The sequence below is a fragment of the Panthera onca genome, chromosome B1 (genome assembly GCF_046562875.1).
Source record: "Panthera onca isolate mPanOnc1 chromosome B1, mPanOnc1 haplotype 2, whole genome shotgun sequence".
NCBI classification, from domain to species: domain Eukaryota; kingdom Metazoa; phylum Chordata; class Mammalia; order Carnivora; family Felidae; genus Panthera; species Panthera onca.
Window position 1 is genome coordinate 183993132 of NC_138342.1, and position 22719 is coordinate 184015850.

The window sequence follows — 22719 nt, forward strand, 5'->3', positions numbered from 1 at the left end:
ACAACTGCCAGCGTGCAACTCCAGCCATAATGCAGATGGGAGAACCGAATTTGCCAGTTGTCCCCTCATCCTGTCAAACTTACGGGGAAAAAAACAAAACAACACACACACACAAAGGAAAAAAAGCTCTTACCTAGCTCTCCTCGAAGGTTAACAAGTTCTTGGGATAGGGTTTTGTGTTGTTTCAGCGCTTCCTCCCGCTGTGGAAAACACACATCAAGTTACTCATGTTTTCAGGAGGGTCCTTTTCAGTAAAGGCACACATTTGTTATCACCAGGAAAATGAGACTCAGAATCGAGAAGCCAAGATATGAATCATTTAAGCTAAACAGTTTGTGTTGTGAAAAAAACACAGATGTCCCTTAGTTGTTAAGGAAATTCATGTTTCAAAAATCTTTATTTTTTCAGGTTCTCGTCAAACCATCATTGGAGACACTCACTGGCATGGTTCTTTTAAAAATATTTACTTTGAGCCATGCTTCATTGCTAATCCATAGAACCTTTCAGCAAATGCATACTTAAGACTTAATGCATTCTCCTCCAAGGGCAATAAAGCACTAATCAGTTTAAGATAAATATTTAATGTTCTAAACACACGCACTTATATGCACTTTGTCCTAGATTTGCAAATAAAAAAGTTTTGTTACAATGTCAGTCCTAAAAGGAAGAAGCCACAGTGAAAAAGAATCCTTAAAAAAAAAAAAAGACAAAATTAAACTAATTTTACCCAGCCCCACATTGTTTTCTAAGGATTATTATATTTGGGATCAGCTATAACTGTAAGGAGATGTTAAGAGAAATGAAATCAAAGAATATCACCAACTGTTTCCGTATCAAAAAAGCTATTATTAATTCCGTAAAAAAAGAACAATTTCCAAGTTACCAGCAACTCAAAGCAATCCCACACACACACACACACACACACACACACACACACACACACACACACATAGCGATAGACACAGTTTCTTAAAAGGTTGATTCCCTACCACCAGGGCATAACTAAGGAAAAGGCAGAATTCAGAGCTCTCTGAAAATGCCCTCACTAGGATCACCCGAGACGGAGCTCCTGCCGCATCTTGATCACAGTATTGCAGAGATCATGAGACCCAGTCTTTTGCAGGCAAGAGTTGCTCGTCATTCCAAGCATTCCCCCCTAATTCCAGACAAGCTCTGCCTCAGTCCCTGACATTCTTCCAGAAACGCACTATAAGCAAATACTAATTACCCTTGTTGCTGCACAGGGAGGATAGAGACACATTTTGCTGCTGGAGCAGCCCATTTTCCAGCTTCTGTCTGCACCTGTCCCCACCCCACCCCACCCCCCCCCCCCGCCCCGCACCGTCCAAGAAGTGCACAGGTGGCCACGCCACCCACCAGCCGGGTCTGCCTACATTCAAAGCTCTACCGGGAGGAGCATGATTGGTCCTCCGTTAGCCTTACTTCACATCCTGCAGGTTACCGTATGCCTCTCTCCTCTCAGAAGCTGATTGCTGCAGCTTCTGCCTTTGGCACAAACAGCCCGCGATTACTTAAAGCCACAGCCCTTCATTTATGAAAAACGAGAGCCAGACATTAGACTGATCGATGGCCACTTACTTAAATATCAGCTGGTACAGTGCAAAGAAAAACTGACCTTCTCTGCCTGGATAATGGAGTTATTTTTAGATTTGTGAACCTTTTTAGTTCCCTCTCTAATTGAGGTCGTTAGATGATCACACTTACTAATAGAAAAGAGAAACGTGTTCTCCAAAACCTGTATACTAAAGGAGCCTGTGAACGAGGCAAAGAACAATCCAAGTGTGTGTTTTGTGACTTACAATTCATAATGACATAGTAAGACGAATGGTGTTTGCTGCAAAATTTAATCTGAATGCGTAGAACACGGTCTAACAGTGTTTAAAGTTAAAGTGTGCAGTGCTGATTGGAGAGTGGGAGATCAGGTATCTTCTATAACTTGTACTTTTTACTTTGTTGTGGTCTCTCACTAAAGAGCTAAGGAAGTTAACAACAGCATGCTAACACTGTCACATGGGTAGTTAACAGTGTCTGGAATTTAAGAAACACTTTCTCCTTGAGTACACTTTGCCATTAATGGTATTCTCAATGCTTGATTTTTTAAAGTGCAGTATTAAATTGTTCTGAAATTACAAATCCGTGAGTCCAGGGGCACCTGGGTGGCTCAGCCGGTTAAGCATCCGACTTTGGCTCAGGTCACGATCTCGAAGTTCGTGGGTTCGAGCCCTGCATCAGGCTCTGTGCTGACAGCTCAGAGTCTGGAGCCTGCTTCAGATTTTGTCTCCCTCTCTCTGCCCCTCCCCTGCTCATGCTCATGCTCTCAACAATAAATAAATATATATTTTTTTAATTAAAAAAAAATAACAACAACAAAACAAATCCGTGAGTTCAGGTTTTAAAAAATGAACAAGTAATGAGTGTTCTAAGGTAGAAATTAAAGTCTCAGGAAAAATCAACCTGGATAAAATTGAAAGAAAAGCGAATGGAAATAGATGTAATACATGCCTTTCTTAATCTCATAAATTTAGGCCTTAATTTTGTTTGCTTAGTGATCTATTTCAAGTCAATACCAGCAAGTTTTGTCATGCAATTGTCAAAAACACCAGAAGACAGCTTTACTAGATACCCACAAGCAATTAAAAATCGCTTAACTGAAAAATTAGGTTGATATGTAATTTCCATAAGTCATTTTATGAAAACGTTTACCCCCTGGCACGAACACCTACCGCATGATCTCTCGGCTTATTAAAGAGGTTTTGGGGACAAGGGATTTCAGTTCATGTGAACATTTCCCCCAACTCTACTGCATCCCACCTTCCAGTCCCAGAAGCCACTGACAGCTTCCAATCTCTGTCAGTCTGAGTCAACAGTGACAGGAAAGCCGTGAGGTCATCTTTGTCTCTCTTTTGTCTAAATGGGTTGTTCCAAAGTCAGTCCATTCTTCCTCATGAGCCTTGACTCTATCACAGTTTGTCTACTAGTGCAACCTCCACTCCAGTCCTGATCTCCAGAAATTCATTCCTATTCTAGTGAAAGCATCCCTCCACAGGACCTTGCAGGGGGCTGCTTGATTACTGTCCCATGGTCTTTGTATACACAGATGCCCTTATCTCCCAAAACTATTCCATTTAGTCCATGAAAAATAAAATTCACCCTAGGTCCAAGAATCTCCATCATCCAGCTCCTGTTTAGGCTCCCAATTCCTGTTCTGTACAAATCACACTTGCTACCCATGTCCCACCTCCACAAGAACAAATTGACCTGACCCATTACATAACCCTGAAGGGAATGTTCAATGTCAATCATAGTTACCGTCTCCTTTTCCCCAAAACCTGGAGATGACATTTATCTTTCCGAATTGATTGGCAAATTATTACTCTGCCAATTAACAAAGCACCATTTCAGACGCTGGGGAAAAGTATGCAAGAAATTTCAGACATGGTTCTTGCCTTCAAGATTGGGACCTGGATAGAACTAAAATGGCCGGGCCCAACTCTCTTCAGTTACCATTCAAGGCAGATGACCTCATCTGAGGGGAAGCGGCAGAAGATAAAGGAAAAACTAAGGGCTTTATATGTGATCCTATATGACATGCAAATCGCAGTGCCCACACCATTGTGTCAGTTTCTGCCTGACTCTCTCTGGGAGCTTGCCCTTTAAGAGATCTATCCTTTACTTGTAGATGATGAAAATGCATTTTGTCACTCAGCTGCTGATTGCTTGTTTCTTTTTATTCAACGGCTCCTCTATCAGTGCTTCTGTCTTAGATGATAAACTCTTTATAGTCAAGATAACAAGTTTATTTAATTCTCTTTTTATTTTAACATGCAGAATTCTACACAATGTGGGGGAAAAAAAAGCAGGAGGTAGGAATCTGGATGGAAATCTGCTTTTCTACGCACTTATTAATATATGAAGTGCTCCAAGGGGAAAAAAAATGGATTCACTATAATTTAATTAGGGGTCCCTGAAACACAGGCACTTAGTCTCTGGCTGCCATCCCATCAGTGGGCCTGAATTTGCTAGCTATTGAACAGCACCACCAGCACAGGGGATTTTGTAGAAAAGAGCCATGTCAGATCGCTCGGATGGGTACCCTCTCCCATCTCCTCCCCACCACTCACACAATGAATCATGTCCACTTTTTTTTTTGCCCTGAGACTTTTTTACTTATAGTAGCCTGCTAGTGTCCTTCAAAATTCACCTTGTTTGAGTGCTACTTTAGGCTGGATTTCACTTTGGCTGTCTGCACAGAACACTTCTCAACCATCCAAGGATAGACCTGGAATTGGAATAAACTGAAACCATCAACAATGTGTCCTCTGGGAAACAGAAAGTGTGATATTAGTTTCCAGATTCATGAGGCACTTATTAGAACTTCCATGTAATGAATTATTTCTGCCACTAGAATGGGAAAATTATAGTTATTAAACAGGCTTGCAACCAAAGGGTAAGTGATAGTTCTAGGATTCCCTATAATCAATCATTTTTATCCATACTCTAATGCTCTAAAGCCACTTGGGAAAAACTCAGCAATAAGATATATATGTATATACAGATCAGTCTATACCTACAATCTACATCTGCTTATCCACATCTCAATCCATCAATCACTTGTATAGTGGGTGGGAGAGAACCAAAGGGTTAAGAGGGAAATTGTTCTGAAGAATTACTTAACTTTTCCCCTGTTTATGCCTGTCCTGTTTTATAATAGTGTCCTGTACACATTAGGCAATCAGTAAATATTTGCTGATTGATGATAAAGAGCAAAGAACTTTTGCATCAAGACTTTATATGTTCATCTTACATTTGGGATTCCATCCTGTCTATTCACCCATTTGTTTGTTCAGGTATACACTGTACATCTGTTATATAAAGTCCGGCCGTAAGTACTAGGGTCATTTCCCAAGAAGGAACTAGACACAGACCCTACTTTCAGTGAGCTTCTGGTCTTAAAAAGCCTAAACGAGTGCAAATAATTATTTGTAATACAAGGTAAAGAGTGACAGAGAAATAGAAGTGTGCCTAGAATCCAGAAGGTACAGAGAACATAGAGCCAGAAGGATCAGGAAATAAAAGAGGGAGTTTTTGACCCGAATTATAAAAAATCCAGTGGAGTCACAATTACATTGGCATTAAAACCTAAATTAGGTGCAATATGAAATTCACATACAGTAAAAGTATCCCTGAAACTCATTAAGAGTTTGTCCTGTTATAGACTGACCAAACATTTGTCAGTTTATCCAAATAAGTGAGGTTTTTCTTCTAATGTTCGATCTACTCCTCCTCCAACTGAGCATGTGATAAAGAGTTTGGTTTGTGTTTACGAGCAAGGCTGTATGGGGAAAAATTACCTTGAAACAGCAGGATCACATGGACCGTGGGAGGTTCATGCCCACGTGAGTGATTTAGGAACCAAAGGAAGAGCAGACTCCATAACTCATCTCACATCCACTTCTGGGCCTCTCCTCATGGAGGGGCATGAAAGGCAGGACTGCCTGATCTATTTAATTTGCATTTTCTACTTGTTGTTTGTATAGTGAATCCATGTAAATTAAATGTAGATAGTGGTATGATGCTGCTATAAGATGTGAACATGTAGATATTAGAAAGAAGGGCAGTGGCCCAGTAATAAATAGCATGTGAACAAAGAAGAGGAAAGTTGAGACATTCATAGATGATTTTAAGTTCCTAACGTCCTAGACCTAGGTTCAAGTCCGGGTCTTCCTCTAAAATTAGCTGTCTGCTGATAGATGAGTTACTTTGTAGCTCCATGCCTCAGTTTCCTTACTAGTAAATTCCAATTTGTGTTTTTGGACAAGATGTGATAAGTTACGAATGTCTAGAACTTAGTAAATATTCAAGGAATGTTATATCCCTCTTGCTTTTTCTCTACCTCACTAATTATACAGCTAGAGCCGACAGGCAGTGAGGTGAGGCTAAAAAGAGCAGCTCATGCCAAATTATAGAATCTTATATTCCAAGTTATACCCCAGAGTTTTCCAGAGGACGTATAACGTGAGCCATGTATATTATTTTAATTTCCTAAAACTGAAGATTAAATTTTAATATATTTTAAGTCAGTATACCCAACATATTATCATGTTGGCATATAGTCAACAGAAAAATTATTCACACGATATCTTCCATTTTTTTCATACTGTCTTCAAAATCCATGTGTAGTTTAATGCTTAACCACATATCTTAAGTTAGTCTTACTGCACTTCAAGTGTCCAAAAGCTTCATAAAGACAGTAGCTACCATATAGGACAGGTAAGCTGTAGACAAAGGTTTTAGTCAGTAGAGTGGAATGCTTTGGAAAGATGAATCTGTCGGCAGTGCTTGGGATAAACGAGTGAAGGGAGCGCAGGCCTAAAATCTAGTTAAGAAGTAGTTATCACAATCAAATGGACAGTTCTCTAGAGTCTGAACAAGGTTGGCAACAGTAGGAATGGAAAAGAGGGGATGGTGGAGGGGGGGCAACACTGTAGGATGAGGGCTCACAGGACTTAATGACTCATTCCATGTGAGACAGAAAGGAATTGAACATGGGGCGGGGTTAGGCTAACTGCAGTAAAACAAATTTATTGGTTTATCGCAAAAGAGACTGTTTCCTGCATTTGATCTTACGTGGTCTCCAATTTTACCTACTTGATAATATAAGCCAGCTTTCCAATTCCCTCCTTACATATTAAAGAGCAACAGAAGTACCATATACCCCTACAATTTTTAAAACTAGGTATATGTGTCTATCTTGCTCTCAAAAAGATGTATTTGGACAAAGCTGTAAAATGTTCAAATATTGATCCCAACTGTCTATTAGCTTGGTTACTTGCAAAGACAGAGACCAAGTCTCATTCACCTCTGTCTCCCCTGCCCCAGACAGGCAACCATATCACAGTAGCCTCTGTAGAAAATGAACACAGGTTTGTTGCACAAACTGAACTACAGAGCAAACTGAACTACAGAGCAGAGCTGAACTACAAGCAAACTGAACACTTTTCTTCTTGAGATGTTATGGATGTGCATCTTTTAAGACGGTGATTAAAAAAATTATCTAGGGGCGCCTGGGTGGCGCAGTCGGTTAAGCGTCCGACTTCAGCCAGGTCACGATCTCGCGGTCCGTGAGTTCGAGCCCCGCGTCAGGCTCTGGGCTGATGGCTCGGAGCCTGGAGCCTGTTTCCGATTCTGTGTCTCCCTCTCTCTCTGCCCCTCCCCGGTTCATGCTCTGTCTCTCTCTGTCCCAAAAATAAATTAAAAAAAGTTGAAAAAAAAAAAATTATCTAAACAGCTCAAGTATAATTTCATCCCAGTGTTTCCGCTCAGATAATCGCAGTTTTTGGTGGTATACTAGTAGCATACATTCATAGAAGTTTGGCTTCTCAATGCGTTTTAACTCGTCCCTGAACGAACACCCTTGTAGAATGTCAGAGAAGACTAAGTAAGCAAAGAAAATCTGTTTCGCATCTGTTGTACCACAATCCATTTTAGGAATGGATGGAAATTCTGCAAAGTCCCCAGACCCATACTGGGAGTTACCTTGGAAGTGTTCCTTGACCCATAAATATAACCAATCTCATTTTTCAAAGCATTCAACTAAAGGTGATATGAAGAGCTACATTCAGTTAGACAAAAAATTGAGTGAAAAAATGTTAAGGCTAATATTGGTTAGACGTGTATACAAGTACAACAAGCAATTATCTTTTGCCATTGTCAGTCTGAGTGATTTTGAAAGAGAAAAGAAAGTCGTAGAAGTGTTTCCATCCCAAATTTCTAGAGAGAGAGACTCAGGTATCAAGCGAGTTGACAAAAGCATAATCGGATGAATTATATCCGGTCTCATCATTCATTAACTGAAAAGTGTTCACAAGGCAAGAGCATGAACGCCGCCCCCTCCCCCATGCCTCACCTCAGGGACAAAGACTGTTTAGAGGGTACACATCCTTACCTCAGAGAGTAGGTGCTGAATCACAACTGTCAGTGCCTCAAACTTGGTATTACCACAGGAAAGAAGCTGCTTGAGCTGCAGGATAAATCCACTTTGGTTTTCACATGTTGTTTTATAATGAGCCAACTCAAGTGTTTTTTCAGAAGATAGCACATCTGGAGACGTCTGTGTCTGGATACACAAACTTCTGGGATTCTTCTGCCTGCCCTTTTCAACTGTAAAAGAAATGAGTATACATAGGAAGATATGTGATTTTTAGTTTTATAATCACTACCATCTGGGTTCAAAAACAACAAAATAAGCCACAGAAATGCACTTAAGTTCTATTTACATAAGGAAAGCATATGGCTCAGAACAGAAATTAATCACATATCTAGATGTTTGGAATGCACAAACACAGACCATGTCTCTAGCCCTGACTTAAAAGATTTACATGGGGCAGAGAACCATTTGTTCATGTACGTGAAACAAATAGATTTAGCAATCCAGACACATGAAAATCGCGTGCAAAATAATGTAGATATCACAGGTTCTAATTTTTTTAGGTAAATTGGCACAGTATCCTGTGACAAGTTCCCTGAGTCTATATTCTGATCACATATGCTCAAAGAAAAACACAAGGGATTGGACTTTCAACACCTCTCCCTCCTCCTCCACATTTTCTACAAATCTCGCATCCTTTCCTGCTGATGGCCTGGTCATTACAAAGATTTATACTGCAGATGAGTCATTTCCTCATCTCTAATAAATCATTACACATATTGAACACCTACTCACATTTTGTCCCTTAAGTTCACTGCTAAAAGTACTATACTCTCGACTATACTCTGTTTTCTATCAAACACAAGCTTTATTGTTTTTCCCCTCTCCAAGTAGTAATAATGGCCTACGCATTTTTTTTTTTTTTAAAGCTCATGCTAATACTCCAAATCCAACTAAGATGCTGTGCTAAGTGATTATTCACTTTCTGTGCCACGGGTGTCCTGGGAATTACTCTATTTTAAATGAAAAACTGCTCAGTTTTGGAACCGTTCCAAATATCTCCATCACTTTAAATCTCCAACAGAACTGGAAGAACACACAACAAGCTGCTTAGCTTCTTGAAATAAGTAGGCCAAGTAATCAAAGCAAAACTAAATCTGAAAAAAAGATACAAGAAACAAACAAACAAAAAAAGCTTCCCTGTTCTCAGAGGTATTCCTGATGGCGTTCACATTCTGTGGTAACAAACCTAAGGGAATTTTATAGATGGGAATTATTTCTTCTAATTTTTCAGGGGGAGGGAAACTAAAGTAATTTCTTGGGGAAAAAAATAAACAAACTTGACTATTCATGCTCCAAGAACCAATTACAAAATACACTCAAAATATTCCTTAAATTAAAAAAAAAAAAAAAAAAAGGCGAAAAGAGGTTCTCATTTTCTTTGATGCTTTCTATGGCTAAATGACTCATATTTGTATTAATACTTGATAATTCACTGTTCTAAAATGACTAAAATATCTTTTGTGTTTTAAAAACACTTAAAGGGTCAAGTATTTGCCCATAGTCTTTCTTAGTGCTAAGTAGCTGTTAATGATTACTAACTGCCACTTCCAAAGCAGAGGAAGAAAGCAACCAAGTTCCTTGTCATAATATTCAAGTCCCATAGGGAGAGCTTTTAAGTCATATTTTAATGAAAAATAATCTAAATATTTTACAGTTTGTCAAAGTGTCTGAAGTTAGCATTCCTTTATTTTTCGTCATTTCCTAAAATGTTCTTAGGAGTTCTACTCTTCACATAAAATAATAATTACATAGTGTTTTACTGCTCAGGCAGTGTTCTCACTTTCCTTCTTTCTTCCCCTTAGTAACTCTCCATAGGGAAGGCGAGGTTCCAGGATGGGAAGGGCCTTGTCCAGGCTCAGAGGGCTTCTATGGGACAGATCCAAAGTCAGAACCTAGGCCTCCGACACCCAGTGTCTACTGTTCCCACCCACCCTGGAAAGTAGAGACGGGGAGGAGACGTAATATCTAATTAAAAATAATCATTTATGCAATAATCATAATAAAATATCACTTAAATATATCAAGCCCCTTATTTGGTAATTCTTCATTTCAGTAAACCTACATGTAGGTAAACATCTGCATTTTATATAGTTTCCTATAATTTTATACGAACAGAACAGCAAAAAAACATCTTTTAACTCTTTGACCAATTAGAATTCAGTGCAACATATGCAGATATAAATTCATTCTCCTGACACTGCTGTATGTCCTACTAATATTTATGTAATTCATTTGATTATTGATATACTACATTCAGTTTATCATTTCTTGAATCCCTTAACCATGTTTGATTCTTTTTCTAGAATTTCTATGCTGATCAATTTTATTACTTAACACAATATCAGAGTTTTAAAACTGTTAGGCTATAATTATTTGCAAAATTTGAGATGTAAGTAATTAACATTTTTGAAGAAAACATCCTTTAAAATTCTTGCCTACTGAGACTTTCCGATGAGTTTTACTGGTCAGGTTCTAGTAAGTTATTTCATAAGGAGATAAATTTAAATTAATTTATTAAGCATTGTTTTTCCCCCTTCGGGTTCAGAATACATGTACTCTTTTTGTAGCACCAAATTTTATATTTTCCTTCAAATTATCTCTTATATCAAAGTCAGGCAATATCTAGTAATATGTCTGGCTTCGTAAACTTTTTTTTTTCGGTATTATCAATATTTTAAAATTTTACTGTAGTTAAAATGTTTGCTAGCAATATTGTTTGGATAAATTACTTGATATTAATCTTTTTTTCTTACTAAATGGTTAATTCCATTTCTAACATTATTTTAAAAAGGAGGAGAGGGGTGCCCTGGGAGGCTAAGTCGGTTAAGCATTGGACTCTTGGTTTCGGCTCAGGTCATGATCTCATGGTTCATGAGTTCGAGCCCCGCATCGGGCTCTGCACTGTTAGTTTGGGATTCTCTCCCTCCCTCCCTCCCTCTCTCTCCTCATCCCTTGCTTTAACCCTCTCTCTCTCTGAAAATAAATAAACTTTAAACAAATTAAAAAAATTAAAAAAAAAAGAGAGAGATAGCCTTCTTTCTTTCTTGCTTTAACTGTTTCTCAATATCCATAGATTTTAAAATAATACATCTCTATCATATTAAGAATCTGTCAATACTGTTTTTTGAAGTGTTTAAAAAACACAAGTTGGGTTTGCTGACTCTATATTAAGCCTCTGAAACCATTATGATTTTTACTAGACTCTATTTAATTTGATAAATTTTGGTTAAAGGCTTTTCTTAAGCCACAGTGGCTTCAAATTCCTAAGACATTCTTTTCTCTTTTTCAATTAAAATACTTTTTACCATCTGAAATGTAGTTCCTCCTCATTTTTTTGAAGCATAACTGACATTTAACATAATATTAGTTTCAGATGTGCAGCATGATGATTCACTATTTGTATATACCGGGAAATGATCACCATAATAGTCTAGTTAACATCTGTTCCCATACATAGCTACAAAATTTTTTTTCTTGTAATTAGACCTTTATAGATCCCTCTTAACAGTTTCAAATATGCAATACAGTATATCTACTCTAGTCCCATACTGTACATTACATCCCCATGACCTTTTTATAACTCAAAGTTCGTACCTTTTGACCTCTTTCACCCATTGCACACCCACCCCCAAAACAAACTCTTATTTTTTTCAGATATGGCAGCTATATGTAAGCTATAAGGTACACCCTGGAAAACATTCACTGCCCAAGCCTGACTACACGCCAGTCAGGCATATCTCTTGGCACTTAGCTGCTTTTCATTTATGCTTTGCCTGGTCACTGGTTCACCTGTGGCTGCAGTGGTAAGGTGTTAACAAGGCAAGTAGGGGAGGGACAGCACCTGTGCTTCGGTAAAACCCAGCTGTCCACATGACAGCTGCTTTTTCTCTCAGGCTTTCTTTTTCTTTACTTTTCTTAATTTTTTTAATGTTTATCTATTTTTGAGAGAGAGACAGAGGACAAGCAGGGGAGGGGCAGACAGAGAGGGAGACACAGAATCCTAAACGGAATCCAGGTTCTGAGCTGTCAGCACAGAGCAGGACATAGGGCTTGAACTCAGAGAGTGCAAGATCATTACCTGAGCTGAGTCGGACGCCCAACCAACTGAGCCACCCAGGCACCCCAACAGTGTCTCCCTTTTCAGTAAAGGGGATAGAAACCAGAAAGACACAAAGTGTTCTAGTATGTTTTTTATGTTTTTGAACCATGGGGTAAACATAACACCTATTCAAAATTAAAAAGTAATTATTTTCTAAACATGACTAAAGTGAATTCTGAACACTTAAATCATTAACACTTAGCGATCAAAAAACATAATTAATCCACATTTCTTCCTTGAGGAATATAGACAGGAATTTAATAATACAGGTTTTATTGTATGTGACAACTCAAAATAGATTTACATTAAAGGATGAAGGAGAACATTGACATGTTAATTCTTCTAAGAGTACATATCTTCAAATTTAACATAAGAGCAAATAAGCAACTACAATGCCCTGCACCTAGAAGTGGAAAATCAAGTTGTGACCTCAATCTTCTGCTCCATATACTGTGCTCCCGAAGGGCAAAATCGTGCCACGTGGTAGCTGATGACCTAATTTGAGCATCTTTCCCCCTCCTCACTCCTGGCCCAGTTTGAGATCAGAGATGATACAAAAAAAGGAAAAAAAAAAGTGATGCTCAAAGCCCTAATACTCATAAATAAGGTCCTTCAATATACTAAAACAGAGTTTCCCTTAAACCTTACAGGAGTCATGATTTATAGGAAATTAAAATATGAACCAAATTTGCCTTTGTGTCCCCTTTATTAACATGTTACCATTTTGATAATGTAGCTGTATTTAAACACACAAATTCATTATGCCTATTAATAAGACGTGATTTCAAAGAATCAACTTAATCAGAAACCTTAAAATTACATGTTACCTTCTATACAGATTCAGAAGTATGTCAACAAGATAATTACCAATATTGTGTCTGATCCAACCTTCCTGGGACTCACTCTGATGAAATTGAAACCTCCATTGGGGAAAACAGAAGTCATGAATCAAAGACATGTGCTCACTTGAAAACCAACTGGATAACACTGTTTGGTGTATTTGTTCATTATTCTCCAAACCCTCCATTTAATAAAATTTCAAACTAGCCTAATCAACTTATTTATCATCTTCTTGAAGAAAGTGGTTAGGTAATGAGGAATAGGCCCTCTTTCCAGGCTCTAGACCCCCACGTCAAGACAAAACAAGGTTTTTGAGAAAAAATTAACCATTAAGACATGGATGAACCCACTACATGCCGAAGACATGTGCATCTTAAGGCCAAACAAGCCATTTACTGAATGTGCTGGCTCTCCAAATATTAAAATCCAGTAAGAGACAAGACCTACTGGAAGAGTTCGCCTTGGCAAATGCAAAACTATATACACTGTGTTTAATAAATAACGTTGCCTAATTTTTTGTGTACCTATTGACCTAGTCATTCACTCACCAAATATTTATCAAAATCTACCACGATGACTTTGCCGTGTGGCGGGAGCATCAGTCCTGCTGTCTGGCGGGGGAGACGGGAGGCACAGAGGAAGGGAGTGTTGCACACAGATGCACGAAGGCGCCTGGAATCTCAGCTAAATCATGTCTCTCTAGCATTCATTTCTTCCTGTTCAGCTCTTATAGTATCCACCTGTCTGCATTGTAAACTAATGTCTGTGAGGTAATAAAAGATAGGTAATGAACTAATGTGCTAGTGAGGGCCCCCTCAATCTCCACCAGCAGCCTGGACAGACAACCGATTCCCTTCTTTCTGCCTTAATCTGATCCAGCACACCAAACCCTTAAAAGTGACACTTATCTCTACATGGAGGCCTTTAGTCTGTTTCCTCAGCATTGGATGATGGGTCCTTACCCTGGGATATCTCATGGAAACAAAGCATTAAATGAGAACTATTGGGAAATACGTGTTCTCATAAGAGGGAGTATCCAGTTCTAAATGATCACTCCCATGACTACTCTTCATTAAGTGCCAATTGGATGTGCTTCTAACAAACTGGTCCCTGCAAAGGTCCCGTAAGGAACTTTTATTAATCAAAGGGAGAGACGCCATCCACAATGACAGAATAATTTGATAATTAGATAACAGAGTTATGTGGAGTGTGTGGGAAGAGTCCAGGTGGAGAAACACCTAGATCTGGAGCAGTCAGGGCAGGGTTCAGGAGGCAGAGTTTGCATGGGCATTTGCACATCTGGCAGACAGATAAGCAGAAAAGGCCAGCAGAGGCGCAGGGGTATGGGTGGCCCCAGATATTCCTGAAGTTCAAGTACAAAGAGGTGGCTGAAGCAGAAACAGGGTGACAGCATCCACGCCACACAAGGTTTGACCATATAGGTGGCTGAGGACGACACTGAGTGGGGGTCTGGGGGCACTATGAAAGATAGGAGAGGTACACAGGGGGGTCAGGACGAAGGCCCAGGAAGAGAACCCATGGGCCAGGGGCAGTGAGAACAGGCAGAAAAGGATGCGTGTGTTTATAAGGCAGAACGGCCGGGGGGACTTAGTGGACCAGGTGGATCAAGGGGAGCCCAGGAAGAGCCACAAGCTTGCAGCTAGGAAGTAACACAAGAGGAGTCGATTTGTGCCTGGGAAGGAGAGTAAGGGCAGAGCGAGGGGAGGAGTCTGGTGTGGGACACAGTGAAGAAGGCGGAAAGACATTCTCTGACGCTCTGCTCTTCATTCTCCAGAAAGGGTCGATTCTAAACTCACCTGCTTTGTAACACTTTTCAAATTCAGTTGTCCACCATGTCATTTTCCCAAGGAGCCATCAGCTCTGTATCTGCTCCTGTCCTGAATGCTGCCCTCAACACGAGTGTACTAACCCACCCTTCCTGGTTGTACCCAGTGAACAGTAAAGCCATGGTAATCTGTATAATCTTACAAGAGATTTTTTTTTAATTGTCATCCATGTCATCAATTATTACCTTAAACTTATTATAACCTTTTTGTGTTCCTTTTGTTATTTATTTTTACTAAAAGAATGAATAGTTATCACAGTTTCGAAACTACATGCAATTTTTTCTATTCTAGGTAGCTATGGCATTTATTTACATGGAACATTTCGAGCTCAGCAAAGCAGTGTTTAGACTTTTAAAATTACCCAAGCTGACTCTCTTTGAGGTGGAGGGTAAGACTTTAAGGCACCTAAGCATTAAAAATTTACATTACTATATCATCAGAATTTGTCACAATGGCTTGTATTACAAATAAAAGGGTTTCACTTTTATAACTTTTAAAGTAGGTTATAGAATGGAATGTATATTCCTATGAAAAACTCCTATTTCAGATTAATTATGCTTACACAATTTTTCCTAAGGAAAAAAAAAAAAAACCCAAAAACAAACAAACAAAAAAATAATCCAAACTTGACCTTAACTATTTCCCATGTAGCTGGCAGGAAATAAGCAGATTTCTCATGTTCTTAAAATGGACTACAAAGAAAAAAATTCATTACATCAGAAATACTTTTTTTTTTTTTAAGTTTATTTATTTTTGAGAGAGAGAAAAAGAGAACATGAGCTGGGGAGGGGCAGAGAAGGGTGGGGGAGAGAGAGAAACCCTAGCAGGCTAGGCTATCAGTGCAGAGCCCAACATGGTGCTTGGCTTGATCTCGGAAACTGTGAGACCATTCCCTGAGCCAAAATCAAAAGTCAGAAGCTTAACCGACTGAGCCACCCAGGTGCCCCTTTTTAGAAATACTTTTAAGAAGATATTACCTCCCTCAGTTTGTTGGTTCTTTAAATAATCTAGAAGTTCAGCTGAAAATGTTAAGTTTATGAACTGCAGGACTGAAAGAGCATACTATAAACATGGAACACAGCAAAACATTTCTAAGTGATACGATTTTAGTCCTGTAACATTAACAATTCTGAAGATACTGAATGAAAATATATTTATTGTAATCATCTAACAGTTTCATCAAAAACACGAATTTTAGTAGAGGAAACAACTCAATTTTTATTTCAACTTAAGTAGGGAACAGGGGTCTTTTGCTCTACTTTTGTTCGCACTGTGTATGAGCAAATTGGATAGGCCTTTTCACAGAGCACCAGGAAAGGGATAAAATATACATCCACCAAGTCCCTACCAGCGTGCCCTAGCAAAGCTGTGGCTCTAAGACCGCCATAGCTAGATGAGCTCAGTATCGATCTATGACAGAATGTTTTTAGCATAATACCATTCACAACATCAGTTCTCAGGAAATGCTCATCAGTGTGGTAGGAAGCCAGCAAAACCTTCAAGACTCCTTTCAAGGAAACCAAAGAGAAGAATGTGTATTCATGGTACAGTAACAAAGGGATGGTGACAGGTTACATCTCTCATGTTATTCTTGAACTTGGTCCCTGTGAGATCTGTATTCTACAAATGACTGAATCTTTTAACTTTTTACACGTAAGTTCTAACGCACCTGTTTTTTAATAGAAGCTTTTTAAAATGGTGCCATCAACTTCTGTATTTTGTAGTCTGAGAGAGAATCACGAGAGAAATTCAAGTTTATTTAGCATCAACTTGGCAATACCTACCACAAATGTACTGATAACAATATTAAACTTTTGTTGACACATTTAAAAAATTATTTTTAATTTTTACCTATTTTTTTGAGAGAGAGAGAGAGAGAGGGGTGGGTGGGGGAAGCGATAGAGGGAGACACAGAATCTGCAGCAAACTTCAGGCTCTGAGCTGTCAGCACAGAGCCCAATGCGGGCCCCAACTTATGAACCGCGAGATCATGATCTGAGCCCAAGTCAGATGCTCAACAGACTGAGCCACCCAGGCACCACCCCCCCATTAAAAAAAAAAATTGTTTAATCTTTATTTTTTTGAGTGAGAGAACACATTTAAAATATATAAAAGCCATATGTCAAGTTGAGACATTCTTCCTCCACATATTCTTTTATAACTGAAAATTACTTCATTTAAGATAGAAATCAAATATTAATCTGTGTCCAAAGTGACTTCAAAGTGTTTAACTGAAATAATTACAAAATAGGTAATCATTACCCAAAGCCATTCGTATCATAAGAGAGAAAAAAAAATAACAAGATGTTGCGAGAATAGACTTGTTAAATAACCCACTCCCCTTGGGGTGCTTGGGTGGCTCTGTCGATTAAGCGTCCGACTTCGTCTCAGGTCATGATCTCACAGTCCATGAGTTCGAGCCCCGCATTGGGCTCTGTACTCACAGTTCAGAGCCTGGAGCCTGCTTCGGATTCTGTGTCCCTGCCTCTCTCTGCTCCTGCCCCACTCATGCTCATTCACTCTCTCTCTCTCTCTCAAAAATGAACATTATAAAAAAAAATTATAGGGGAGCCTGGGTGGCTCAGTCGGTTGAGCGGCTGACTTCGGCTCAGGTCATGATCTCACGGCTGGTGAGTTCGAGCCCCGCGTCTGGCTCTATGCTGACAGCTCGGAGCCTGGAGCCTGTTTCAGATTCTGTGCCTCCCTCTCTCTCTACCTGTAACCCACTCGCATTCTGTCTCTGTCTCTCTCAAAAATAAACATTAAAAAAAATTTTTCTTAATTATAAAAAAGATCCACTCCCCTTATTTATAAGCAGCCAGCATCAGCTTTTGAGAATTAACAGTTTGACCTTCTCTGGGTCAGATACTATAACAAGGCTGCAACCCCCCTTACCCCTGCAGGCTCTAGAGCCTGGGGAAGTCAGGCACTCAATTTCCCAGCCTCCCTTGCAGGTAGCCAGCCATGTGAATGACACTTAGCCAATGAGATGGAAGCCTGAGTGATTTGTCACCACCGCTTCATTATTTTATTTTTCCTTCCTGGAGCAGTGATCATGAGTACAAGAGGCAAGAGGCATGTTCCGGAAGCTAAGAAAATAGCAAAGGTGTTGATCCTGACAGAGCTGAGCTACTGAACGTCAGAACAGCTTTTTAGGTGAGACAAGTAAGTTGCTTCATAGTCAAAGCTGTCTTAACTGCAGCTAAAAGCAGGTCTTCTCGACATTCTCAAAAACGAATACCAAACATAACTTTTGTTCTAATTAGATGTTTTCATATTCTGCCTCTCGCTCTTACTCTCTAGTCAAAATGGTTCTCTTTACTGTGGTTTTAAGTAAATGAAATATTTTGTCCTATTAATAATACTTCCACCTGCCCTCAATATCTATGCAGTACATTTCTCCCCTTGGCTATAATAATTGCTTTTGATATCACTGGCTCAGCAAAAATAATTCTAAGCGCAGTGGATTGCTTTCACTTCAATCAAAAGGAATACTAACCCTCTGAGGTTCAAAATCAGACTTTTCATAATAATGAATACAGCTATCAGCTTCAAAGAAAAACTGAATTCTAATAAAACTGGTGGTAAGGAATATTTCTACTAAGAAAATTCTTTTCCCTCTACTGACTCATTATAAAATTAGAACTAACATGCAGAGGAAAAATTCTGAAGTAGAGCTATTTTGGCAAGAGAGACTACTGCCAGACTGTCAGCGAAATCACTTCCAGACTTAGAGGAAAAGCATTTCCCTGACGCCGAGCTCTTCATCCATGCTAGACATCCTGCAACGTCACTTAGAACTCTGACAAACACACACTTCCATTTCTTGCCCCTATTCGCAGAGAACATGACATCCTGACTCTGGTAACACGCTCCCTCAATGCGTGCCACACAATCACAACATTCCGGAGTGCACAGTGTCCTTCTGTAAAGATCCAGTGAAAGGGCCTGGTTTACCTGGGTCCCGCTGATCACTGCCCCTCTTGCTGGCACCTCTCTATCCACATTCTACGCTCAGACACATTAAAATGTTTTTGTTTCCTTGAAGGAACCACCCTCTCCCTCCACTCCAGGCTTTCACATGCTGTTTTCTCTGCCTGGAAAACTTTCTGTTTCTGGGCTAACTCCAGATACCCTGAGATCCCAGATTAATTGGCACTTCTTCTGGAAGCCCTCAAGGCTGCTTTACCCACTAGGAGCTGCCTGGGCACTTAGTCCATGCCTGACCAGGATTACTTGATATTCTGTTTAATAATAGGCTGTGCAAAGGCAGGAGCATGTGTGACTGCTTCCTGGTTATATTTTCAGCATCTAGTATTGAACCTGCCACATAGTATGTGTCTAGTAAATACTCACGAAGTGAATGAATCAGTCTTGCAACGTGAAAGACAGTTGGCAAAGAGGAGAAAGGGGGGGTCCTGGCTGGCAAAGCATGCGACCCTGGTCTCAGGGTATTGAGTTCAAGCCCCAGTATGGGTGTAGAGCGTACTTTAAACATTTTTTTTTAAGTCTTTTATTTAAGTCATCTCTCCGTCCAACATGGGGTTCAAACTCACAACTCCAACATCAGGAGTCACATGTAGAGCTAACCTTAAAAAAAAAGTTTGATTGCTTATGGAAACAGGGGGAAGTCTGGTAGCAAAGACCAACTATGAAATCCTTCAAATAGACCAAACATACGAAACTGTCAATATTTGGTTGTTTTTTACTTCTAAGAAGAGCAATTTCAAATGCTTCCACATATGAGAAAGACAACTAGAGTAGCGGCAGAGGATAAAAAAAACATATAGAGATTTCAGAGAACAAGGTCTTAGATTCTTACAACCAATTAGTTGCGGATACATGAGGAAGAACAATGATTTCAAATGTAACTGGTGTTACATGACAGGATAAAGGAAAAACGTGCGTCATGAAGATAAATAAATCACCAGTATTAACTGAGTTTGGGTGATAAAGAGATCATTAGATTTGATAAGGTGAATTTTCAGGTGAAATACATCCAGGGTTTTTTAATCTATAGCCAGAAAATTCATAGCTTTTGAGGTTAAAGATATCTCAGAAATCCTCTCATCTGATTCCTTTATTTTGTAGCTCTTGTATGATTAAGTGATCAAGGTCATTCCCTTGGTTACCAGCAGAACCAAGGCTACACCCCCCCAGGCTCTTGGAATCCAGGTCAGCTCCAGTGCCATTTTGGCAAAGAACGCCAACACCACTTACTTCATTAAGAATATAAACACAAGGTACTGCTTACAGCCCTTTTGGGTAAGAATAAATGCCGGACGTCAATATCCATTTCACTCAAAGATCTCTTGGCCCTTAAAGTTATGTAACATGGGATCAGCTCACAAAAGATTCTCACTGGGGGTCAGGAGAATTCTATTCTTTACATAATTTTAAAATGCTTCCCATACACAAAACTCTTTTTTTCATCACTGCTATTCAACAGATCTAACAGAATTATAGCACAAGTCACAGCCAGGAAAACCTGTAAGTCAAGTGTTCTGAACAGAGGTCCCAGGTTTTCCTCACATTTCCACTACTGTGTGCCCTTGAGCAAGACAATACACTTCTCTGGGCCTCTGACTTCTGGTGTAAAAGAAGGTAGGCTAGACCACCTCTAAGTGCACGCACCCTCTAAAAATTTCACTTTAGCCAAATGAATGTTTGAAAGTAGTTTTACAGAAATTCAGAAAATAAAAGGTACCTAAAATAGCAACTGTTAGTCAAACTCTGAAAATAAAAGCCTTCGGTCTTTTGCTTAAGCTGCCTTGGAAGTCTATCTGCTTCACAGCAGTACAATAAACAACCTAAAACGTTCGCTTACAGAAGACTGGTTAAGTAGATCATGGCTTCCATGACTATTAAAAAGCAGAGGTAGATAAACATGTGTCAACATGAAAATCTAAGATACGTTAACTTTAAAAAGCAAGCTATATTAGAGAGAGAGACAGTACGTGTGTGTATGCTTCCATTTCTATATGACAAGAGTCTATAAAAATCTATATAGGCTCACACAGGATTAGCGAGTTACTGGAAGGCTATACAAGCACCCATGAGTAGAGGGAGTCCTGACAAGACAGAGGCAAACTTGGAATTGTGTAACTTCTGTACAGTTTGATTTTCTCTTTACCTTGGAGCAAAGATTATTTTCTTTAAAAGTTTATAGCTAGTTGGAGCTATTTTAGATCATACAAATTATCTGCAAGTACAAGGCACTCTTCCATTTCTCACCTTTTTTATTTCTTTTTTTTAAAGGTTGAAAAATTCACATTGTCATTTCGGCTGGGAGAGAGAGCAACACTATTTGCCTCCCAACATTGCATTTACCTTCAGCAGCCAGCTCAGATGGAGGGAAAGGTCGGCAGACTTAAGTGAGAGGTCAAGGGGAGTTATGAAACATGAGGAGAAGGTGCCGGACAAAATGAGAGACACCCTCAGGGAAGGGAGATGCCCCTGGGAAACTAAAAACAGTCAGCTGAAAAAAAACATCACTAGGGACGGAGATGAAAAACAAGACACATCGGGGCTGACATGAATATCAAACAAGAAAAAACAATCTGTGTATATACTCAATCCATCCTATTACAGGTAACACTAACCAGCCAGAATCAAATACAATACACCTGTTTTTATAGCATAACTTCAATATAATTCACCATAGTTGCCATTACCATCTAGAACAAGAGGTAGCAATGGGAGGCAATTAATCGAATCCCCTAAAAGCGAGCATGCAGGTTTACACATGCCTAAGGTATCCACTGCATTTATCTCCATTTTAGGCACAGAGAGTAAAAAGCAGATACAAGCATAAATATCAGAGGCGGTTTCTTTGATTGCAAACATTTTCCCTGTGAAGCTAGGAAAACTCAGTTTGTTTTGTGGCTCCCTTACTACCTTCTCCACAACTACTAGGATGTTTTATTTTCGGCAATATTTCAAATTTAGACATCTTTTAACATATTAAATTAACCTATCATAATCTCGGTGAGAAAATACATCCCGAAAAACTACAGAAAACCGTCTCATTTCATCTCCTTTTTTAAGAATAAGAAAAATCACAATTTACCTATCTACTCTTTCCAAAATCACCTGAAGTACAACAAAATTTAACAGGTGCTGATTTTCACAGGTTTGGTTAGTGTCAGAAAAGAGCTAGGGGAGTTTCAAGGCAACAATTCTGCTTTCGATAAACAAAACAAAAACACATCTGCTTATACTCAGTAGAAGTATCATATGCTCATGTGTTGAAATGTTAAGAGCCAAATGCTTATTATTACAAAGTAAGCCTCGCGCTCTCATTAGAGCTTTCTTTCTGCAATCACTGTATCTCCTTAGAAAATTTCTGATAAGCAGCTGCAAGTTAATCAAGATGTCCCCCATGCAACGCTAAACAGAGATGTATGCAAGACAAACCTGTGTGGAAAATAACAGTGCTTTTCCTAAACCCTGAAGGAAGTCGAAGATTTCGAAGCAACCCTTTGGCAGTCAGTCGTACGTGAATGGTGGATAAGGAGAATTTGGGAGACAACAACATGTCTTCAGAGCAGGTGAAAAGATTTCGCAGAAGAAACAGCTTCCAGGCACGGTCACATACTGTCTTTTTAAACTCGGTACTCTTCAAAGCCAAGAAATAACAGCGGGAGAAAACATGCCTACATAGCAAATGTCATTCCACTGCACATACACAAAAGAAAAAAAAAAAAACAACAAAAAAACCCCGAGCTCTCCAAGGGTTCCTGGCTTCTGTTTTCACTTCCAGATGTTGTCCAAACAATACTCTTCCTCTGAATAAAATCTCCTCTTAGTGGATCCAGCAGCAAGCAGCCTCTCAATTACATCACACTGTACATGCTTAAGGGCTTGTTATGGTTTTCATCAGGGATGGTAAAGGGGAGGAGAAAGTGGGTGGTCTTAGGAGC

General features: G+C 39.4%; 1 protein-coding gene and 1 long non-coding RNA gene across 10 annotated transcripts in view; one reads left to right on the forward strand and one right to left on the reverse strand.

Moving 5' to 3' along the window:
* The window catches only part of MTUS1 (microtubule associated scaffold protein 1), a 172158-nt gene that overhangs the window by 29594 nt on the left and 119845 nt on the right, over nt 1-22719 (reverse strand). For 6 of the 8 annotated variants that reach the window (XM_078445378.2, XM_060653058.3, XM_060653060.3 and 3 more), the window contains 2 exons: nt 7967-8181; nt 134-200 (listed from right to left, as the gene is read on the reverse strand). In XM_078445378.2, coding sequence (XP_078301504.2) covers nt 134-200; nt 7967-8181 — 282 coding nt within the window. Of the gene's footprint in view, nt 1-133; nt 201-1228; nt 1339-7966; nt 8182-22213; nt 22335-22719 lie in introns of those variants that run through there. The other 2 variants (XM_060653063.3, XM_060653064.3) reach the window with 2 other exon arrangements.
* Nucleotides 13460-22609, forward strand: LOC132691584 (uncharacterized). Of its 2 annotated transcripts, XR_013555011.2 has the most exons (5): nt 13460-13643; nt 15089-15185; nt 17848-17953; nt 21056-21157; nt 22253-22609. It is a non-coding gene; the product is annotated as an uncharacterized LOC132691584 (long non-coding RNA). The 2 variants fall into 2 exon arrangements; XR_009615877.3 differs by lacking the exon at nt 15089-15185 and having other exon boundaries at nt 13471-14378.